A 22,431-nucleotide genomic window follows, 5' to 3' on the forward strand; every position below is an offset into this window, starting at 1 on the left:
AAGGCACATGATAGCACAAAAATGTGAAACATGTGGCACTAAGAAGACCCTTTAAGGGAAGCTTGTTTCCAGTATGAGAGCTGAAACAAGAAAGCATAATGTTACCTTGTTCTACCTCAGCTAGGAACAAGTGAATCAAGCAACTCAAATTTTTCACCACTCTGCTCATGTCCTCAAATTACCATGAATGCACCAAGAGCATTGATTTGGGGAAGCAGGGGAATTTGCAAATACGGAATCCACAAACAATATGTTTCAACTTGATTGAAACAGAAGAATCAAAATATTTGGGAACAGGACTCTTGTAGTCTGGTTTACATCTTGTTGGCATTTGGATGGTCCATTGGACTTAGCCCTGAACAGTCCATGACTTGAGAAAAAATAACCTAAAATATCCTTGTTGCATAATCTTTCTTGAAAAGAAGCAATCAGTTATATTGTAGGATCAGCATTTTAACAGGAAAATTAGAAATTAAAAAAATGGACCAAGACTGGTGTCATTCATCCTTAGAGTTGTGAATTTTGATCACTCTGACATATATGTATTCCTTCCTTTATGTGCCAGATGTGCCTCTTAAACCTTAGACATATACGTATTGGGAGCCCTCGTTAGCAGTTATTTAACATCTCTTTGGCTGACACTTTGTTTGACATTACATATATAATCTTATTTCATCCTCAAACTCTAACAGGTAGGATTTCTGAGCTCTGTTTTACAGAGACAGAAACACTGGTTCAGACAGGTTAATTAACTTAATAGAAATATCACAAACCTATGATAAGTGGCAGAGCTAAAATCTGAACACAGTTTTATGTGGCCATAGCCAGTACCATTCCCACCATGTGTTGCTGCCTTCCATTGTTGACGGGCTGGAAGATTCCTCTGGCTGACTTGATAAAGTCTGTAGTAGATTAAAATTGACCATAAATTTTGTGCGGCTTTTTCAGATTCCTCGAATCTGAGCTGACCCATTGACTTGCTTTGACCAATAGTAGTGAAAGTGGCATTGTGTGGCTTCAAGAGGCCTTACAGCTTAGCTCTTATCCTGTTGAAATACTGCCACCTTGAGAACAGGCCGGGAGTGGTCTCCTGGAGGATGACATACACCATACGGAGAGAGCACTTGGAGGGAGGGGGACCCAGCCATCCCAGCTGAGGCCCCCGCCAACCTAACTGCAACCTCACAGGAGAGCCCAACTGACACAACGTAGAGCGCAAGAACTGCCCCACTGAGCCCAGCCCAAAGTGCCACCCTACAGAATTATGAACAAACAAATGGTTAGCTTTCGTTTTAAGCCACTACGTTTTGCAGCAAAAGATAACTAATACAGTCCGACCCAGCCCCCATATCTTTCTGATCTCTCTTAGCCTATGAGAGTTGCGATTCTTCTGGTCTGTCATTTAGAAGGAGGTCTTGGGCTTCCCTGGTGGCACGATGGTTAGGAACCCGCCTGACAATGCAGGGGACATGGGTTCGAGCCCTGGTCGGGGAAGATCCCACATGCTGCGGAGCAACTAAGCCCATGCGCCACAACTCCTGAGCCTGCGCTCTAGAGCCTGCGAGCCACAACTACTGAACCCGTGTGCCACAACTACTGAAGCCCGCGTGCCTAGAGCTCGTGCTCCACAATGAGAGAAGCCACTGAAATGAGAACCCCACACACTGCCATGAAGAGTAGCCCCCGCTCACCACAACTAGAGAAAACCCACGCAGGAACGAAGACCTAATGCAGCCAAAGATAAATAAGTAAAATAAATTAAAAAAAAAAAATAGAAAGAGGTCGTATTCCTAGGCGGAGCCTAAGCATGTGTAAAACAGAGGCTTTCTCTGCTTTGCTCTGCACACGGTATGGGTTCATCAAGGTCTAAAGTTTCGGAGCTAGAATGACTTTAGAAGTCACATAGTTCAGCTCTGTGCTTTACTGATGATGATAAGTATCATGAACAAAGGGGTTCATGCAGAACCACTTGCAGAATTGGCTACTGCAGAGCTGTCGGAAAATTTACCTCCTCTCACTCCTAGTTCTGGGTCCTTCTTCCAAACCCTACTGCCTTTTTTTTTTTCAAACCACTTTTTGCATCAAAGTGCAAGTCACATTCTAATTGAAATATAATAGGGAAGCTAGGTTTTTTTTTTTTAAGTATTTTTTATTTATTTATTTATTTATTTATTTATTTATTTATAGCTGTGTTGGGTCTTCATTTCTGTGCAAGGACTTTCTCTAGTTGCGGCAAGCTGGGGCCACTCTTCATCGCGGCGCGTGGGCCTCTCACTATCGCGGCCTCTCTTGTTGCGGAGCACAGGCTCCAGACGCGCAGGCTCAGTAATTATGTCTCACGGGCCCAGTTGCTCCTCAGCATGTGGGATCTTCCCAGACCAGGGCTCGAACCCGTGTCCCCTGCATTGGCAGGCAGATTCTCAACCACGGCGCCACCAGGGAAGCCCGGAAGCTAGGTTTTTGAAGATGTGGTCACAAAGGATTTGGGATAGAACAAAAAACATATTCTAAGACACTCCTCCATTTATTTATATAAATACAGTTTGGAGCCCTTAAACTTTGCTAAAAGTGAGATATACTTTAGCAGTTGTAACCCACACTTTCTTTTTAAACTGTCTAATGGCAGTAGACATCACAAATCAGTAACTTAATACATCTACATGTGTTTTTCAGCGTAGAGTTGAATGTAGTTTTGGTTTGCACATTTTACTACCCCCAGTGTATTATCACCTCTCATTGGTTTGGCTTTCCTGCTGAGAAAGTGGTCTACTGTATAGAAGACATGTCTATGATTTCTGAGCAGTGACAGCCATAGAGGGGAACTTCATTAAATGATGTTTAAAAGTAGCATTAATCCTGTAAGGCTGCAGATCTGAACCACAGTGTCTTCCACAGGGACAAAAAATGCCCATTTTATATATAACATTTTAAATTCTTCTCTTAGTCCTCATAGGTCTTTCTTGTTAGGAGGGATTTTTTTTCCTGTAAAGCAGGACAAAAGGATGTAACACTCTTTTTGCATCATCAGTAAATATGTTTTCCACCTAAATGTGAAATTTAATGTGAAACTTTTATGTGGTTAAAATGTCCCTTATGAGTGGGTGTGGGGGCTTTTATGAGTATGACAAAAATTGGATTTAATTCCAGAGCAATCCAAATTAAGTAAAATGTGCCTTCAAGCAGTAAAATTAAGCCATATATATATATAGTCCTTTATAATAATGTCTATTATACAATTCTTTATCAAAGTTTTGCCCTAAAATGCTTGTTAAAGCAATCCACTGAATATCTAGAAATGAAAACTATAAAATCTCTTTCTATGGAAATAGTTCACCCACACTGCTCATTGGTATCCTTCGGTCCACAGGAGATCCTTAGTTAATTTTTCTAACACATGGCTTCTTTAAGTGTTATAAGCCTATTGTGACAGCAATAAAATTTCCTTTTGCTGAATGATTGGTGTGTTTATGAGTTACTTTATCTACTTGTTGGCAGCTTGAACAGTAAAGAAAATGGTGATTGATGGGCTAAAGTGTCTGATGACTCTGACACTGTCTAAGGATACATTACCATGTGTTGTGAAATTCTTTTCCAGCAATTCAGAGTTTAAATCCCCCTGGAGGTGTTTGTGATTTTTGTGGGGCTCCATGATAATTAATCCCTCATACTTGGCCTTTTAAAATTGCTCTCCAAGCTAAAGTAAATCCTCTGGAAATTCAGATGGATTTAATATCCATGTGTGATGGGTATTTTGGTTGTATATCACTTTTACCATCAGAAACTTGTTTGGGTTAGGGTAAGATTATGACATACTAACCCTGCCAGCTTCCTCTTTCTGGGTCATTTTGATGCCTTTTTCTATCTCCAGCGAATTTCTTGATGATCATTTAGCAAACATTTATTGAGCAGGATACATGAGCAAACACGTATCCTGCTCAGCACCAGGATACAAGGAGGAGTTGGGAACAGTTCCTGTCTGGAAGGGTTCCACTGAGGGCAGGAGGTGGTATAGGAGCTAGATCCATGAACAAGCTATCGTGATACTGTGAGTTCAATAATGCTAAGATATAGTAGTGACCCACAGACAGGTTGATCCACTCTACCAGGGAAGAGAGTCAAAGAAGGTTTCATAGAAGAGGTGATGCTTACCTGGCTCCAGTAGAATTTTGTGAAACAAAGTAGGTAGCAGATAAAAGAAGGCATGACCTTCAAGTATTTGGTGCCCTTAGTACTTTCCAAATATAGATATATAGACTAACTCTGTAAAAATACACAAGAAACTTAATACTGTATGTTTCTGATTAGGGAAATTGAGTGAAGGACAGGTGCTGGTGAGAAACTTCTCAGTGTATACTGTTTTGAGTCTAATACCATATGCATATTTTATATATATTTTAAAATAAATAAATACTTATTCTTTTAGGAATGGGGACATTAAGACAGTGGTTCCTTAAACAACATGATGAATTGGCTAGCCAGCTACTTCTTCCTGGCTCTCTGTTTTTTTTACTGTTGTCCTTAATTGTGGAATAAAGAAATTTTTTTCAAGTTAAACATGTTTCAGATATAGACTGGTGAGGGAGAAGTTTTTAAGCAGAAGATTTTCCTACATCTCTGAAATCCTGCCTTACCCTTCTGCTTAGGGAAAACCCATTGTTTGAGAAACTCTCCAACTCACTGGTCAAATTCTTCTCTGGTTCTAGAGTTGGCAAGTCAAATGAGTAATTTAGAGTTTCTAGGGGACACTATTGGTCTTACCTCAGGCCGTAAGTAAACAGACCATCTTACTCAATTCCTATTGTCCCAGTGAAAGTCACACAACTACCAAGAGGAAATTACTTTTTTATTATATGTCAGTCTTGTTCATCTATAAATGATTCTCAGGTCTGCCATTAGGAGAAATTAATCTGTTTTCTTGGATTGAACACTTTTTATTTTAAACATCAATTTATCACTTGTATATAATGTTGTTCTATTTCTGCTCCTGTAGAAAAAACTCATTCAGTGAATCATATGGGTACACAGAAAGAGGACTGAAAAGGTGAAAGGAAGGAAAGAAGGAGATAAGAATAACAAGTGGAATTAAGAAAGACTTTATGTCGGGTGGGGAGAGGGCCTCCCCATCATGCTTTGTGTCGTGCAAACCCCTAATCAGGTACCAACACTAGCAACTGAGACCCATAGATCATCACCCCACCTCTAAAGCCTAAGGCTTCAATTTTTACTTCAACAGTTGTCTGTTCACTGTCTATAAAATGATCGGCTCATGCCCTCAAGGTTTTTGCTGTGGAGCTGAGGAGACAGTATTTCAACAGAATTGATGCCATATGGAAAATCCCAAGTTTTATTTTGCACTTGTCTTTATACAAGTGCAAAATAAAATATTTAAAGCAGATGAGAAGCTTGCAATAGTGATAGGAACACAGGCTTTGGTGTTAAACAGCCCCAAGCTGGAATTTCATCTTTTCTACTTAGTAGCTGCAAAGACCTGGTCAAATCTGACCCTTCTGAACCTCCTTTTCCCTAACTGTACATGAGACTAATAACACTGAACTTGCTTAGTTGTTATGAGGACTAAATGGCACAAATGGGAAGTATGTGGCCTCTTTGGCACAGAGATGTTAAATAAGTGAGATGTTATCGCTTCCTTACTATGTGCTGGCATTGTACATGAAGCTTTATGTGTAGATAATATTGTTAGAACCATATAAAGATGGGGAAGCTGAGAGGTTAACAGTCTTCCCATGGCCAGAAGTAGCAGGGCCAGGATTTGGACTGAGAAGTCTGACTCCAGAAGCCTAGCTCATAATCATTTGTCTCTACAGCCTCTGTTCAGCATAAGCCAGCAACCCACCCACAGGGAAATGATTAATAGATTGCTTCTAGAAGAGACGCGTTTTAAAAGAAGTCATTGATACTGGTAGACAGAGTCACTGAGTTATCCAGGGTGGAGTGTTATTTAAATACACAAAGATATGAAGGTGGGAGGGAGTTGGTGGAGGAGAAGGCACTCAAAACTGTGCCAACAAGCAGCTTTTTTTCAAAAAGATTTATTATTTATTTCTTTATTTAATTTATTTTTGGCTGTGTCGGGTCTTAGTTGCCGCACGTGGGATCGTCGTTGGGGCACGCGGGATCTTTCCTTGCGGCATGCGGGCTCTTCGTTATCGTGCACGAGCTCTTCACTGTGGTGCACGAGTTTCTCTCTAGTTGTGGCATACAGGTTTTCTCTTCTCTAGTCGTGGTGTGCAGGCTCCAGGGTGTGTGGGCTCTGTAGTTTTTGGCACGTGGGCTCTAGTTGAGGCATGTGTGCTCAGTAGTTGTGGCACGCAGGCTTAGTTGCCCTGCGGCATGTGGGATCTTAGTTCCCCGACCAGGGATCGAACCGGCCTCCCCTGCATTGTAAGGCGGATTTTTTTATCACTGGACCACCAGGGAAGTCCCTAACAAGCAGCTTTGCTTGAATAAATAGCTCAAGAGCATTAAAATTAGGAGGATACAATGAGCAGATGAGAATCATGTGTATAATCAACTCCAAATTTTTATTTGAAATAATAAAGGTCAGTCTTTCATCAATGACCCACTATTTCATCTAATCGCAATTTTTTTCAAAGCAAGAAAGAACTAAAATTTTAATATAGCCTCGTCAAATAGATGTCTAAAATATCCCAAACCAGTGTCTATTTTACTATTCTGTTCTACTATGAACTATATAAGTTTTGAAAAATAAATCTTTTTTCTTTTCCCAATTCACCAGCCCACATTTCTAATTTGGTCCCTACCTCGCACCTCTATCACCCCCAGTTAATGCAACTGGCCAGAACCACAGTTTCATAGAGCACTTTGGGCACACGAGGGCACATGGTAAGAAATGTGACCTTTTTCTATTGACAAGTCAGAGTGCCTCACATTTTCTTGTATTTTCACTGATGACTTTAAGAGAAACCACAACTGTAGTCGAGTAAAAGGAAAGAAAGAAATGGAGTTTTCCATCTAGAAAGACTCATGGACCAAAAACAGATCATTGGCAGTGAATTCAGCATTTATTTGAGCCTATTAACGGTATATTTATTTTATGTATGATAGTTCATTGAGCACCCAAAAAGTATCTAAGAGTTTTGGATTCAGGCTACTTTTACTGATTAAAAACTCCAGTGGGTCTTTTTCTTCCCTTTGAGTATGAACGAAGAGAAATTTCCCATTTGACTTTTGTAATGTTCCAAGATCAAAGGAGTTCATGCTGAAAATTCAGCTCTGTAAAAGCCATGTGTAGCATAAGTTCAGTCTGACTCTCCCAAATCCAGTGAAAACGGGGCATTTGGCCACCAAGCTTTGAAAACCAGCATTACAGAGGGTGTAACCAGGAGCTTGCATTAATTTCTCCCTGAACTAGCTTCATGAAAATGGCCCTTAGTGTCACCTTGGCAGTGTTGTTGGGATCGCCTGAAGCCACTGACCCAGCAAATTTCCTTGAAATCATTCCCCTGAAACAGTGCAGAGAAACAAACTCTTGGCAGTATAAATGCTCCCTGGGTCTGGAAATTTCATAAGTCAGAGTTAAAACAAAGAATGGTCTAAAATCTATTGCTGGTACAGAATCTGAAATGTAAATTGTCTGGATCAAGGAACCTTTCCCGGCTCTTTGGGGCTGCCTCTCTAATTGCTATAATAATAAAGAATGTTTTCAGAACTGTGTGGTGATAAAATGAAAGCATTTATTATTGGGGAGATATTTGGAATCCAGATGGGTCATCTGGTTAAATACCTCTGATTTTCTTTGGTTGCTTCTCTACTAGAGCATTTGTACAGGAAACTTTGTTTTTGAAAAGTGGGTTTGGTTTGGAGGTCTTTACCTATCTTATATTTTTGCAAGAAATATTTCATTTATTTACTTCAAGTCAATTTAATTCTAATTCTGAGACTCCATGCTTCTGGACTGAGGTGGAATCAACCTCAGTCATTTTGGAGGTCCATTGGCTCTCAGGGTTCTGGTTCTGTCACAAAGCTCCCCAACGCTGGGGCCCCTGTGGTCACTGTCATCAGTCCACCCTGGTAATCACCAAGCCCGTGCTTACCCAGGCCTGCATGATCTCTTCACGTCCGGAAGTCCTGCCGCTTCCAGGCCCCAGTGCTTGGGACTCAGGACTTCTTTCAAGGTGGGATCCATTACACCTGTAGGCCGCAGCCCTTGACCACTGTCTGCAGGGTCTTGCAACCTGTGTGTGGGCTGGAGGGGCAGGGAAAGGGAGGGCACTGGGCAGTGCAGGGCTCAAATCCTCACTTCTCAGGGACCCACAGATCTCTGTTTCTAGTCTCCATTTAAAAACGCTTTTCCTCTCCAGTGGCCTGCCAAGACACCTATCACCTCCATTAACCACTGTCATTTCCGTGCCCTTCAGTTTTATAAGCAGCAGAAAGAACCAATGACTTCTGGTTGCTTCAGTTTTCAGCTCCACAAAAATCCCTGAGGCAAGGGATTTCAAAGCTTGACTTCTTGCTCAGCATTGGGGGAGGCGGGAGGTGGGGGGGGAGGAAAATTGTATGAACGTACACAATTGAATATTTTTAAAGTAGTCTCACCAAAACATATAAATAATTAGGTGTACAGGAGTAAATTATTTGGAGGGATCCTGAGGAAACTGTTGGTGGTGGTTGTCTCTGGGGAGTAGGACTAAGGGCGGGTACAGGAGGCAGTCTCTTTGCATGGTCTACTACACCCTGTGGTTTTGCTTGAGTCCTTTATATTGGTACTTGTTATTTTCATGATGATAAAAAATTTAAGATTATTAAGTCAAAGAAAAACAAAAATTTTTAGTTCAGTAACCACGAAACACTTTCCTCAACCAAACCTTACCTACCTTAACTACTGTCCTGCTTCTATGGCTCAGAATCCTGAGTTCAGGAGTTAATTTGCCCAAGATTACACAATGGCAGAGTCAGGATTTGAAACCACAGTGTCTTACACTTAGGTCTGTGAATGCCCTTTCCCCTACTCCATGCTCTGTCCTCCAGGGCCAGTTCATTTCCCTAAGTTCTTATCTTTCATTGCCCAAGTAATGAGGCCTGACAAAACCCCTTCATCAGGCCACACTTCTATGCCAAATCCTTGAATACCAATAAATACCTGAAAACATGTTTCAAAATATACCATAAAACTGAATGTCAATATTATGACATAGTATGAGTGTGTTTCATGTTTGGTAATTGCAATCATTGTTGCTTTTGTTGTGGTCATCCATGTACAATGCTTGGTGTCAGTCTATTTATCTCTTGTAAAAATAAAATACAGTGTGTGTGTGTGAAAAAAAATAAAATAAAATAAAATAAAATAGCAGAGTGGAAAAAAAAATATATATATATATACCATAAAATGTAAATAAGAATGAGACATCGTTCACCTCAAGTTTATACACAGCAGCAGTGTACACAGTTAACAGTAAAACACATGGGGGAAGTTTAACTTGAAATATTAGGCAAAACCAGTCCTAAAAGAATGAAATAATAAACTTAGGAAAAATTGATTATACCTCTCAATATACCAAAACTGTGTATTTTGTTTAGGTCAAATAAAATATGACTTTATTAACAAATAGCAAACTATGGGTTGCTGCCTATGGTTTGGTTGTTGGCTTAAGGAAGCATTTATGGTTGTTAAAAATTAACAAGAATTTGTTTTTTATAGGATGCTATAGTTATCCATGAAGTCTATGAAGAAGGGGCAGCAGCCCGAGATGGAAGACTTTGGGCTGGTGACCAGATATTAGAGGTGTGTGATTATGAATTCTATTTTATACCAGCAAATATGGTTCCTTTAGTGACCTTGATCCACAGTCAGTTTACCTATTCACTGTCTTCTACTCAACTATATCCTTATTATTTCTTTCCCAGTGTAACAAAACATGTACTTTATTCTTTTTTCTTTTTTTGATGTACATCAAATAACTGTCATTAGAATCATGACAGATTACCAACCTAAATCTGTCTGTGAAAACTTTCTTTAATTAAAGGGGAAAGTACAACTAAAGGTTCTATAATCAAATGAAACTGTATAGTATTGCAATTTGATTTTTTTGCCTCTCCACCTTACTAAATTCCCTTCTAAAAACACATACGTATACACACACACATAAACATGCACACCTGATATTTTAAAAGACTTTATTGCAGCTTTAAGTATTATTATTTTCTTATCCCTAATAAGTATAGTTATGTCAAATGGAGGTCCACGCCATGGTACCTTTGTTTCCTAGCTGATGAAAATGTAGAATCTTCTTCCTTTAGGTGGTGTATGGTACTTATTAAAAATTGAAATGCTTAACTTGCCTCTTTTAAAAGGACTCTCATTTAGCAAAGGTGTTAAAGCCTTTTAAAAAGAGCCAACGCAGGCAGTGTCTGAACTAGGAAACGGATGAATGGAAAGTCAATGCCAGGCATTCTGGTAGGTGGAACTAAAGAGCTTTTTCAATGGTGTGAAACCTTTAGGCAACATTTATTTCTTTCATTGGATGAACTTAATTGAATAGTTAACATTTTGTGGTGGGCATGTGCATTTTTGCTTTGCAGCTTTAATGTAGCACATTATGAATGACATCATAGAATTTTATTTTTCCCTTTGGTGGTTCAAGTCTGCCTCCCCAGATGAAACCAGAGTTATAATTAAAGGTAGAAAACATAGGCAAGAAGGGGTTAAAGGAGAGGCCAAGCTGAGTTCAAATGAAATTCAGGGCAAGTTATAGGGTTTCTCTGCAGGCCTTTACTGTGCTTCGTCATTGGATTAGGACATATTCCCAGTGCATTCATTAAGGTGCAAGTGTATGAGGTTAGAAAAATAAATGTAGCCTCTTTGGGAATTGACTTGACTGTTTTAGCATACGACACCATTTTTTAGTGGTCAGGAGTTTTGAGGGCGTTTTTTTCCTCCCTAGATTTTCTAATTAACTGGTGCTATCATAATTGGCTTTATAGAGGAATAGATTGAATATTCAGAAGAGTACAGATGCATACATGTCTTGATAGTTAACATAATTTGTAAGCCCACAAATTTTTCTGTAATGGACACGTGGAACTAAATCTAATATGTGCATTTCTTGTTTATGGCGATGGTTGCACAGGTATAAATTCACATAAATTCACAGTATGAATCTTTAAATATGTAGTGTTTATTTTATAGCAGTTATACCTCAATAAAAGAAAAAATTTTTAATTTATCTATCTGTATTGAATAGACCCTCAGCTGTAGCTGCTGTCTTCCATAAAATATATTCGTGTATAAGTGAACACTCAGGACAGATAAGCATGAAGAAAGCAAATTTGTTTTAACTGCAAGGAGAATTTGAAAGGTCAACTAAACCATTTCCTGGCATCTGGCCGAATTTATTACCCAGTGTGGATGGATGGTCTACACTTCTCATTAAAGATAGCCAGACAGGCTCTTCTCTCACCCCAGACAGGATCTTGTCCACAAAAGCATACTGTGTGTTTAGTTAAGAAATGTAGCTCTCAGGTTGGTCAAGGAACATGTTTCCCTTCTAAGCAGCTTTAGGTTCCACATTTGAACTTGTTCCAGTTGTGGCTGTTGTGTACAGATGCATAATGAGGCATAGTCAGCCTGGGGCCTGCAGGTTGCCTCGAGAAGAAGACAGGCCAGCTTTGGTGATACATTTTGAGACTGTATTTTTTCCAAACAATGGCTTTTCAGCTCATGAGAGTCCTCTGCATGGTGCAGGCTGGCCTTCCATGGTTTTATACTATCCTCATGTTAAATGAGGACACACCAGGTTTTGCTTACAAAGATATAGTCAAATAATTTTTTAGCCTGGTAAGATTTATGATTCTGTGATTAACATGGACTGTCTTCTTTCTGGTTCTTTTTTAAGGTTCAGTCCCTCCTCTTACCCTACACCTATTCCCATTATCCCTGTCTATTTTTGTGCAAGTGGGAGCAGAAAGAGTAGAGGGCTAATGCCTGGTTTTCCCTGGGGGGGTAAAATAATGAGGAACTGCTGCCCTAGTTTGGTTATTCTTTCCTTCCAAAGCAGCAGTTCACCCATTTCCCCGAATGCCTGTCCTCCCCAAGGGACATGATATACTCCCATTGACAACTGGGGCTCCCTATGGCCCTTCTCAAATAGGGAACCCTGCTATTACCACTCCTACCCCTCTACGATCAATGTTCTAAATAATGCATCTGGTGCTTATGTAAGACACTTAAGGTAATACATCACTGCACAATATTCTAGCCACACAGCAATATTCCTCTTACAATTATTGGTGCATTTAATGGTGTCTCTTGATAAGCAGAGGAGAAAATGAAAACTGTGAACTTGGAACAGATCACTTTGATTTGAGCAGACATCTTGATGCTGGCATTTAGTGTGAATTGCTTTTGTAATATTAGAGTTAATGACAATGCTTTTAATTAAAAGCATAATTGTTAGGGCCTTTCAAAGGGTATTTTAGAGGCTTAGAGAATTCACCTTCAATCATGGAGGTAACTTTTTTTCAGTTGAGTAGCAGAAGTGGTCTTGTGTGCCATCTATTGGAATACAGGAAAATAATCAGCTCAGACCACATTTTCTGGAGACATTCTTTTCCCCTTTGTCTGTGGGTTTACCTCACAAACAGTGAAAGTGCATTCGTGGGCCTAAAGTAACAGTGAATGCGGGCACTGAGAAAATACAGCCCTGACTGCAGTTACTTCAATTCCTTTTAAAAATATCAATTCCTAACTTCTGTCAAGCTTAACTGTATGCCAAGCCCTGTGCCGAATGTACTACAGGGTTTATTTCATTAAATCCTCACAACACTACATGGATATTATGATTATTGTTATTATTATTATCTCCAATTTGTGGAAGACAGTTGAAGCTGGCCTTGAGTAATCTATGTAAGGTTTCACATAGTAAGTTAAAATCAGCACTCAAACCGAATTCCATCTGTATCCAAAACCCCTGCTTAAACACTGTTATTCTGGGTGTAGTTAATCTAAGTGAGTTCACAGACCCATCAAGATATACCAGAAAAGAAAAAGCAGCTTGAAAATTAGGCTTTTAAACAATTTCTTGACTCATAGCGTCAGCTTTAAATAATAGCTCAGAAGTCACCACCTCCAAGAAGGGCTCATTCTTCTCTTCTCCCTTCTCTGTAACCATTCTTTATGCATGAGTCCTGAGTCTTTGGAATGTTAGAACTAGAAGAGCCTTAGACCAGCCCCTCATTGTACAGATGAAGGAATGGAGGTCCAGAGGTAGGCTTGACCTGCCCAGGACACACAGGGATGGACCAAAACACAGACTGAAACCAACATCTTGAGAGAACTCTGTCATCCACCTGGCCATGGCCTGGGCCCATCCTTCCCTTGGTTTGGCTCTTTTCCTAGCTGGGACCTTGAAGAAGTGACCCATGAGTCCCTTCATTTGAGCCTGGGCTACTCTGCCTCTTAATTTCTCCATTGTGTCAAATTGAGTTACCAACATCAATACTTGATTTTTGCTGTGGCAGGGAGCTCCAAAAACCCATTCTAAGAATAAGATGAGGCAGCATGGTATAGAGACTAAGGGTGGAAAGATAATCTGGGTTCAAATTGTGGCTCCTCCATGTACTAGCTTTGTAACCCTGGTCAAGTCACTTAACCTCTCCATGCTTCAGTTTCCTCATCTGTAAAATGGTAATAGTATCAGAGAGTTAGTGTAAGATTGAATGAGGAAATTCTCATAAAGGGCTAATACACAAGCATTTATTAAGTAAATAAATAAGTTGGCTATGATTGCCATTTAACAGACAAGGAAATGGAAGCTCACAGAGGTTACATGACTTGCCAAAATTCACATGATTTTCTAGAAGCGGGGCCATGGTTTTACTCAGTGCTGTTTCCAGTATAGTCTGCTGTCTAATGCATGGTCCTGTCTATGCTCACTCAGATACAGATTCAAATGAGTGGACTTCAGGGAGTCTTTGACACTGTCAGAAATACCAGTCCCTCATTTCCTTCTGGCCTGTTCTGAAGTAGTCATGATGTTAGCAATTAAGAGTGAGGATGTCAAATTCAATCAGCAAACTGAGTCCAAAAAATGCTGACCAAATGCTAATGTTTATTTCCCCTTTGACCTCAATTAAATGAGCCAAGTAGTCCCTGCTGTCTCATGTTGAGTTCACAGTAAAGTTCACAGCCACCTAAAATTGCATTATCATGTGTACTAACCCACCCTCTATGCTTATTTGGGGTGGGGGAGTGTAAGGATTACGTCCTTTGTATCTGAAGCAGCTATGACTGCTAGTGGTCACTCCCTGTGTGCTTTGGGAATGGCTGGACATTTCTGGAGGTTTTTCACTGGTTGGGTCAAGGAGCTCCCCCAGACAGAGAGGCCTCTGCTGTCAGCAGCCCATCTTGGATGCCCGTCATTCCAGGTTAATGGGATTGACCTGCGGAGCGCCAGCCACGAAGAAGCCATCACAGCCCTGAGGCAGACTCCCCAGAAGGTGCGACTGGTGGTATATAGAGACGAGGCACACTACAGAGATGAGGAGAACTTAGAGATTTTCGCCGTGGATCTGCAGAAGAAGGCTGGCCGAGGACTGGGCCTGAGCATCGTTGGGAAGCGGTAAGGAAACGCTGTGAAGGTCAGGATTGATTGACCTCGTTCCTTCAGAGTTTTAAGGGCTAAAGCCGATAAACACTGAAAGATAAAGCTTAGTGTAAACTAATGATATGATTTCTAAAATTAACATTTTTATGAATACTTGAATGAGATAGGTCATGTTTCTGAGCAAGGTCTTAGCCCAAAAATGTGTCATATAAAGATAGAACTCTAAGCCCAGTTGACCCAGACTGTTCAGACTTTTATCCCCATGGAGAGTAAGAACAGAGTTTCCAAGGTTCTTTCAACTTGGAGTCACTTAGATCTGAGGCTTGCAGGGGTTAATTAAAGCAACCACACCCAAGAAACAGCTGATATCAAGAAAGAGTTTATATATACAATGTTGGGTTAGGAAAATTGCTTTGCCATAGAGTACCATGTTAATTTCATACTCAGTTAACTTAAACTATTTGAGTAGTTCCTGAGACTAGCTGAGTTGACATAGTCGATAGACATAGATTCTTCATGACTATAGTTTTCTATCAAGACAGATGTCCCCAAAATAATAGCTTGCAGCAAAAATGTAGGTAGATCCTCGTGGCTAGGCTACTCTTTTGAAATCTATGCTGCTTACCCGTGTGATAGGAATTGCAGTAATTACTCCAGAATAATATTAACAGGTTAGAGAAGTAAGTAAAATTTTGAAACTGCAATTCTAGCTTCCACAGTTTACTGGCTTTAGATATCTAGTGTGCATTTATTCCAACAGGGCTGCAGGATTTTCATGTGACACCCCAATATAGCCTTAAATGGCATCAAACATATTCTTAGGAAGAATTGAAGTTGGTTTTATATATATTGTGTCCTGTGCCCTCACAGACCTCTGATGACTAGCCTAGTGGGTTTTTTCCAGCGGTCCAAGCTGTCATTAAGATACTAGCTACCATTTTTGAGCACTGATTTTTGCGCCACGTACTGTGCTCTCATGATCTCTTTTTTACTTCAGCACCATAAAACCATCAATTTGGAAATGCATTACGAAACAAAGGAGCTGAGACTCATATTTCTAAGCAAACTCAGTGGACATCTGGGTACAGAGCAACTGACAGAGCCCATGTTGAAGTTTGCTTTCTTGCTGTGATGCATACACGTGCCTGGAGAGATTCCATTTAGAGTAATGGTTTTTCCTTTATTGTCTCGTAGTGGATTGATGAAATAATCTTCATACAACACCAGCATTTTAGATTGAGTTTGTAAGGAACATTTATAGTCCTTAGCACAAAAGGTTTCATTACAAAAGATAAGATGTAGGGACTTCCCTGGTGGTACAGTGGTTAAGAATCTGCCTGCTAATGCAGGGAACACAGGTTCAAGCCCTGGTCCAGGAAGATCCCCCATGCCGTGGCCTGTGCGCCACAACTACTGAGTCTGCGCTCTAGAGCCTGCGAGCCACAACTACTGAGCCTGCGTGCCAAAACTACTGAAGCCTGTGTGCTTAGAACCTGAGCTCCGCAACAAGAGAAGCCACTGCAATGAGAAGCCCGCGCACTGCAACGAAGAGTAGCCCCCGCTCACCGCAACTAGAGAAAGCCCGCGTGCAGCAACGAAGACCCAACGCAGCCAAAAATAATAAATAAATAAAATAAAATAAACGAAAACCCATCTGAGCTAGAATGAGTTCATCTTTAAAAAAAAAAAAAAAAAGATAAGATGTATAAGCTCTCAAAATTCACAATTCTTTGCCTAGCAATTCCACGACTAGGAATTTATCCTAACGATATGCTTGTAGATATGTTATTCACTGCACATAGTTTGCAGTAGCTAAAGAATGGAAATAACCTATTGATATCTGTCCACCAATAGTTTACTAATAAATGAAATTAAGGAACATTCATAGAATAGTATGTAGCCATAGAAAGAAAACATTGAGGAAGCTCCAAGTGCTAATAAAGACCAGTTGCCAAGGTATTAAGTGAAAAAAACAAAGTTAAAGAAAACAAAACTGAGGGAAAAAAGGAGTGTATGTGCATGTATATCCATTTACAAGCATGTGTACTATACCCACATGCATTTGCTTACGTATACACAGAATATCTCTTGGAGATACCCAAGAAATGAGTAACATTGGTTACCTCTGAGAGGGAAACTTGGGGACAGGGGAACAGAGGTGAGAGGTGAACTCCCCCCCGCCTTTTTAACCTCTTGAATTTTGAGACATTTATTTATTCATCAAATAAATAAACATAATTAAAACCTTAAAGTAATGAAGGCAGGGAAAGAGAGGGAGAGTGAGAAAAAAATAGAAGTAGATCATATGATAATAATTGAGCTGATCTCTAAGGAAATAACCTGTACGTTTTAATAGTACTTAATTCTACTTGTTAAAGTGAATTTCCATTTTATTTCACTAAAATTATCCTCTTGCAAAAATTATGCCCTTGGGCCAATGAAAGTGAATATTACAGGCAGCGTAAATAGGTATAAACTATTTAAAGGACAAGCACTCTGAGGTTTATCATTTGGGAAGAATATCAGTAATCTCAGATTTAATATAGAAATATTAGGTTGTGCCATTACACTGCTTTATGGTATTCACAGAAATGGAAGTGGAGTGTTTATTTCTGACATCGTGAAAGGTGGAGCCGCAGACCTTGATGGGAGATTGATTCAGGGAGACCAGATCTTATCTGTGAATGGGGAGGACATGAGAAGTGCCTCCCAGGAAACAGTGGCCACTGTCCTCAAGGTGAGTCCCTAGCTGCTTTCTGCGTGGCTGGTATAACTCAAGTCCAATGGGAACAGTTCTAATCTGGCTTGTTTATAAAATGTGTTGAATTTTATGCTGATTCTAGTTTCTTACTAGAGACCTAATATCTGATTATTTTAACCAATCAGGAATAGCTCTAAAAGAAAGCTATTATACTGAATAACAGGATTGAAGGGAACCCTGTTTGGGGATTTAAGCTAGTTTTTCATACTTGTGAGAATTCTGAGTATCCTCAATTGTCCTCTAAATGCATTTGATGGGACAGGTTCTCCTGGAGTCACAAAATGTATCCTCCTCCCTCTTGGGCTATATTAACATGAATTCATCAAATCCAGCGTTTATTGCTTGAAGGAACATTAAAGATTGTGAAAGACCAAGTCCTTCATCTCACAGTGAAGTCTGAGAAAGTAGAATGGCATGCCCAAGATCGCAGAGCTGCGCTTGAGGGTTTTTCCTGCCACCCAAGCTGTCTCTCACTGAAGTTGCCGGGAGGCTAAGGCTCAAGGTTCCCTTCCAAGTGTCTCTGCCACATGGACCCTACCTCCCTTGGAAGAAACTGGTTAATAAAAATCCTTGTAAATTGCCATTCAGCTATAACCAGGTGTATCTTATTCTGTTTCACAAATACTATAGCTGTAGGAGCTTTTGCAAAGATAAATGAATTTTATTTTAAAATCCTGCTTTCCTAAAATAGTCAACTATCAGTTATTACTCAAGAGAGGACTTGTATTAGATTACCTCTGTGTTTGATTTTTCTGTCCTCCTTTTCACCACTTTTTCTTAATCATTTCACTGCTTGCAAATACTTTCATCAGAAGGGAAAAGGAAGAGAAAGGAGGTGAATTGAAATGTAATCCTTTTAATGTGTTTAAAGAAGTCGCAAAATCATGAGATGAATAGCATTGAGTTGATAAATTTTTGTGACCTTGTGTGATTTTTTTTGATAACTGAATTTCCTTTCTACCTTCAGCCTTCATCAGCCATTTACAGTTCTTGGCTGCAGAGAGATGAATGGAGGCACTGCCATGAGAATTTAGAACACAAATCCTACTGTTTTTCACCTCTGTTCTTTTCTTGTCTTCCCAAGTGTGCACAGGGGCTTGTGCAGCTAGAGATTGGAAGACTCCGAGCTGGTTCCTGGACCTCCTCGAGGAAGACATCACAGAACAGTCAGGTTGTTGATGGCTTCCCGTTAGACTGGCTCACCTGTCCCAATTGAGAGAAAGTTCCCCATTTCATAAATGATTGTTTGGAAATAATGTGCACTATACAGCATATTCACAACACCAAGTTTGGTGTACTTTAATGTGTTTGAAATAGAAAGTGAAAGGTGGGATGGGAATTCATTAATCCCTAGATTTTTCTCTCCTTTATTGCCTGCAAATGTTTTCTTAGAACCCCTTTTCTCTCCCACTATTAGTTCTATATTGCCTAGGCATTGCATGTACACAGCTGTGTTTATTTTAAAAAGAAAGAAGTAACATCTGGTGGCAATTTGACCCTCATTAGCACAACATTGTTCTATTCATTCAATTAAATATTGCTATAAAGTTAACTTGTGAATAGCCACTCACACATGCTGAGAGCAATTAATGGTATATTCCTGGGAGAGCAAAGTGGGGGGGGGGGTTTCTCCTGTGGGAGGGAGGCCTTAGTGGGTGATATTTTGTGGGTTAGCAAACATCTCATGTTTATTTGCAAGGCTGATGTAAGTGCCACTTTTTTTTCAACAAAGTATATTTCACTGCTTTTTTTTTTTTTTCATTGTAATGGCTGACAAAATCAAGACGGTAGACAATATGTTAAGTCCCATTTGGTACATAATGAAACTATAGAAACTTACATGGGACCCCCAATCCCTTTTGTGGGTTATTAGATGGGCCTTTGTTTTGAGGTTAAAAGCACGACTTTCTGTCTCCTTCCTAATTTCCTTAAAGCCTCTCCAAGACCTTTGTTTAGATGATGTTCTGATTTTATGGTTAGCACACAGGTGCTTCTGGAATTAAGTTAGCTGCCCCTTTTGCCTCATTGGTGTTAGAAAATGAGTGAAGAAAAAACAACATTGTTCAGATAGGATCACAGATTAGCTGGCTTGTCTTAGATAATCATCAGAGCAATCAAACCCAATAAACATCATGTTAAGTTTGGAACTTTTTTTTTTTTTTTTTTGCATTTCTGGTTTATGTAATGGGCAGCAAATATCATGTGTACTAAGAGACAGTGGTGCAGTAGGATTCTAGAGGTCAGTAGTTGGTGAGGACTCTGACCAGACTTGTATCAAAAGTGGGAACCTGAGATGCAAAATAGTTGTCTTGGCTTCTTCCTTAATGGAAGACTCAACTTGAGTGATTTCATTGAAGCCCTATTGTACATAGAGGTTAGAATGCAGAATGAACAATACTGGAGATGAAATTTTTCTTCCTGGAGAGTATAGGAGGGCAACACAGAAGGGGTTCAATTGGGTCTCACTCCAAAAGGAGTTTGATAGATTGAAAAGAGAGAAAAGGTATCCCAGACAGAGGGTGTAGCATAGGCAAAGGCACAAAGGGGTACAAGGAATTCCAGTGTTTTAAGAAAATTTTGGACTGACAGGTGAGGTGGTAGGTAGAACTGGATTTCTGTCCTTGAGGAATGTATATGTGCATCTTAGTGATGAATAAAGTTTACACTCAGGTTAAATACAAAGCTAACACATTTAGAGGCTCTATTATTAAAGGTCAAAAACCCACCATGACCATTTATCTGTTATGTAAATGTGAGCTGTCATATTTCAGAAACCTGGGACGAAGTATCAAACACTTTTCTTTAACCTCTTTGCACAGAATTTTAATTTCAGAGGGTAGAAGTTTAATTCAATTTTAAGCAAAACAGAAAATATATATTATCCTTACTTTGTCCTTAAAATTATGACCTAGATGATATGAGCGTCTGTACTGTTATGTAGCTAATGGGAAGAAGGCTTGTAGCAGGCTGTGAAAAGGAAGTGTCCTCCATCTTCAAGAATTGAATATCAACCCATGACCCAGATGGAGAAAAAGAGGAACCCATTCCCAAACATTTCCCCTCCAAACCTTTTTAAAGCAGTCAGGACTCTCTAGGGGCACAGATTTCCTTCTGGGCAATTATAAGATAGGGAGGCAGATGCCTCCTTTTGAGGGTCTAGGAGAACTTTAACTCGTTGACTTGGCCTAGAGAAAGTGGGTTCATTAAGAGAGCTCTTCTAGCCATGGGGCTACCAAGCCTCTTTTAAAAAAAATTGTTCTCCTACCAACCAGGAAAGAGTATCTTTACTCTGCAGAGGAAAATGTATAATGGTAAAAACACTTGAGAAATCTTTTCCTCAGATAACTGAGGGAGCACTGCCAGGCAAAGTTCATATTTCTAAAGGCCTTGACAAACACAATGTTCTGAGATTTTGTTTAGGCAAAGGTTATAATACGCTGTACTTCCTCATTTCTGAGTAGTTATCTATTATAGCACCATTGATTTAAATCATATCCTTTCAGGAAAAATGTAAAAACACTCCTTTATATATATATACATTGTGAAGTGTACTGTAACTTACTCTGAAATGAATTTTTTTTTAAAGGCAAATTGAGTGATGAATAGATATGTAACAAAAAATATATAGTAAAATATTAATTGTGGAATCTAGGTGGTGTGTCTACTGTATCATTCAACTTTTCTGTATATTTGAAATTTTTCATATTTAAGGAAAGTTAAAATATTAAACAACTTTCATCATACTAAGGAAATGGATCAAATTATAATTTGTCAGGTAATAATTATGGTCTTAGGTTTACCTCAAAATTTTGAGGCAGTTAAAGCATAACCGTGAGAATTCGATAGAAAAAATTCTTTATTCATTAGTGGTGTCATTGTTTTCTGCATTGGAAAGATCCTTCGCTGTGCATATGATTTTCATTGCATATGATTTTCATTGAATAGCCACTAGCCAAACATGACTATACATTATCTAAATTTATTTAAATAAACGTTAGATTTATTTTAAAAAGACAGTAATGGAGGTATAGCAGACTGAGCTGAATTATTACCAACTCTAGGAAAATCTTTGAGGAAAAAAAATTTTAATATTCCTAAAATAACATATTCCCCTGATATTTACTGCTTTTTCTTACAGTTGAGGGTTCTATTTGATCAAGTTCCCATAAATCTAGATTTTATTATATTTGTTTTAGCAAAATAGATCAGTAATTTAGATAAAAAGAAAATAAATGTTGCCTGTAGTCCCAAATGACACTTAGTGGCATTAACTGATCATATGTAAACACTGTGTAACAGGCTAGGAAAATGTTTCTGATTTCATGTGGAACACAAAGAGCTGAAATTACTGCACGTTTTCTACCTTGACGATTGAAACCACATATAAAAGCACATATAACGGAGAAAGCAGTGGAGCAAATGTTAAATGGGATTGTTTAGGGTGATAAGAGAGGGAGTGTGAGTAATTTTTGTTTTCTTTTCTGGCCTCCACGGAATTTTCTATTACATGGTTAGGGCTACTTCAGTAAGTAAAATAGTAATAAGAAGTATGAATTTCTAAGACTGACCACTGAGTTTCCTTTTCAGCCGAGTCAGCACAGCACCCACAGCAGCCTTCATCCTTCCCTTGCTCCTGTTATCACCAGCCTGCAAAACCTGGTCGGCACAAAAAGAGCTTTGGATCCTTCCCCAAAAAACTCAGGTATTACTTGAGACACACCCTCAGCAAAACGATCCCTGTTACCCAATTAAAAAAATTTTTTTTTAAATTTTTATTGGAGTATAGTTGATTTACAATGTTGTGTTAGTTTCAGGTGTACAGCAAAAATATTTTTAAATTTTTGAACATGGCCACATAAGCCCCAAGCTTTCTGAAAGTCCTGTTCTAAGGGAAGGAAAGCCATAGAGATTCGTTTTTGGAATGTGCCTTTAACTTTACACATGAAAAAGAGAAAAGCAGAAATCTAAAGTACTTCATAAAGTAAAACCATTTCCAAAGAGAAAATTTAAAAATTACAGGTCCCTCGAGGAAGGTCAGAAGTGCATATCCCATCATGGGTGGGGTGGGGAAGGCATCTTTTTAAG

General features: G+C 39.4%; 1 protein-coding gene across 8 annotated transcripts in view; it reads left to right on the plus strand.

The window, feature by feature from the left end:
* PATJ (PATJ crumbs cell polarity complex component) overlaps positions 1-22,431 on the plus strand; it is a 353,196-nt gene that overhangs the window by 297,866 nt on the left and 32,899 nt on the right. For all 8 annotated transcript variants that reach the window (XM_068540002.1, XM_068540005.1, XM_068540003.1 and 5 more), the window contains exons 35-39: positions 9,683-9,766; positions 14,407-14,600; positions 17,175-17,322; positions 18,431-18,517; positions 21,934-22,048. In XM_068540002.1, the coding sequence (XP_068396103.1) occupies positions 9,683-9,766; positions 14,407-14,600; positions 17,175-17,322; positions 18,431-18,517; positions 21,934-22,048 (628 nt within the window). The remainder of the gene's footprint in view (positions 1-9,682; positions 9,767-14,406; positions 14,601-17,174; positions 17,323-18,430; positions 18,518-21,933; positions 22,049-22,431) is intronic.

This window comes from Eschrichtius robustus, chromosome 3, assembly GCF_028021215.1.
Source record: "Eschrichtius robustus isolate mEscRob2 chromosome 3, mEscRob2.pri, whole genome shotgun sequence".
Lineage (NCBI taxonomy): Eukaryota > Metazoa > Chordata > Mammalia > Artiodactyla > Eschrichtiidae > Eschrichtius > Eschrichtius robustus.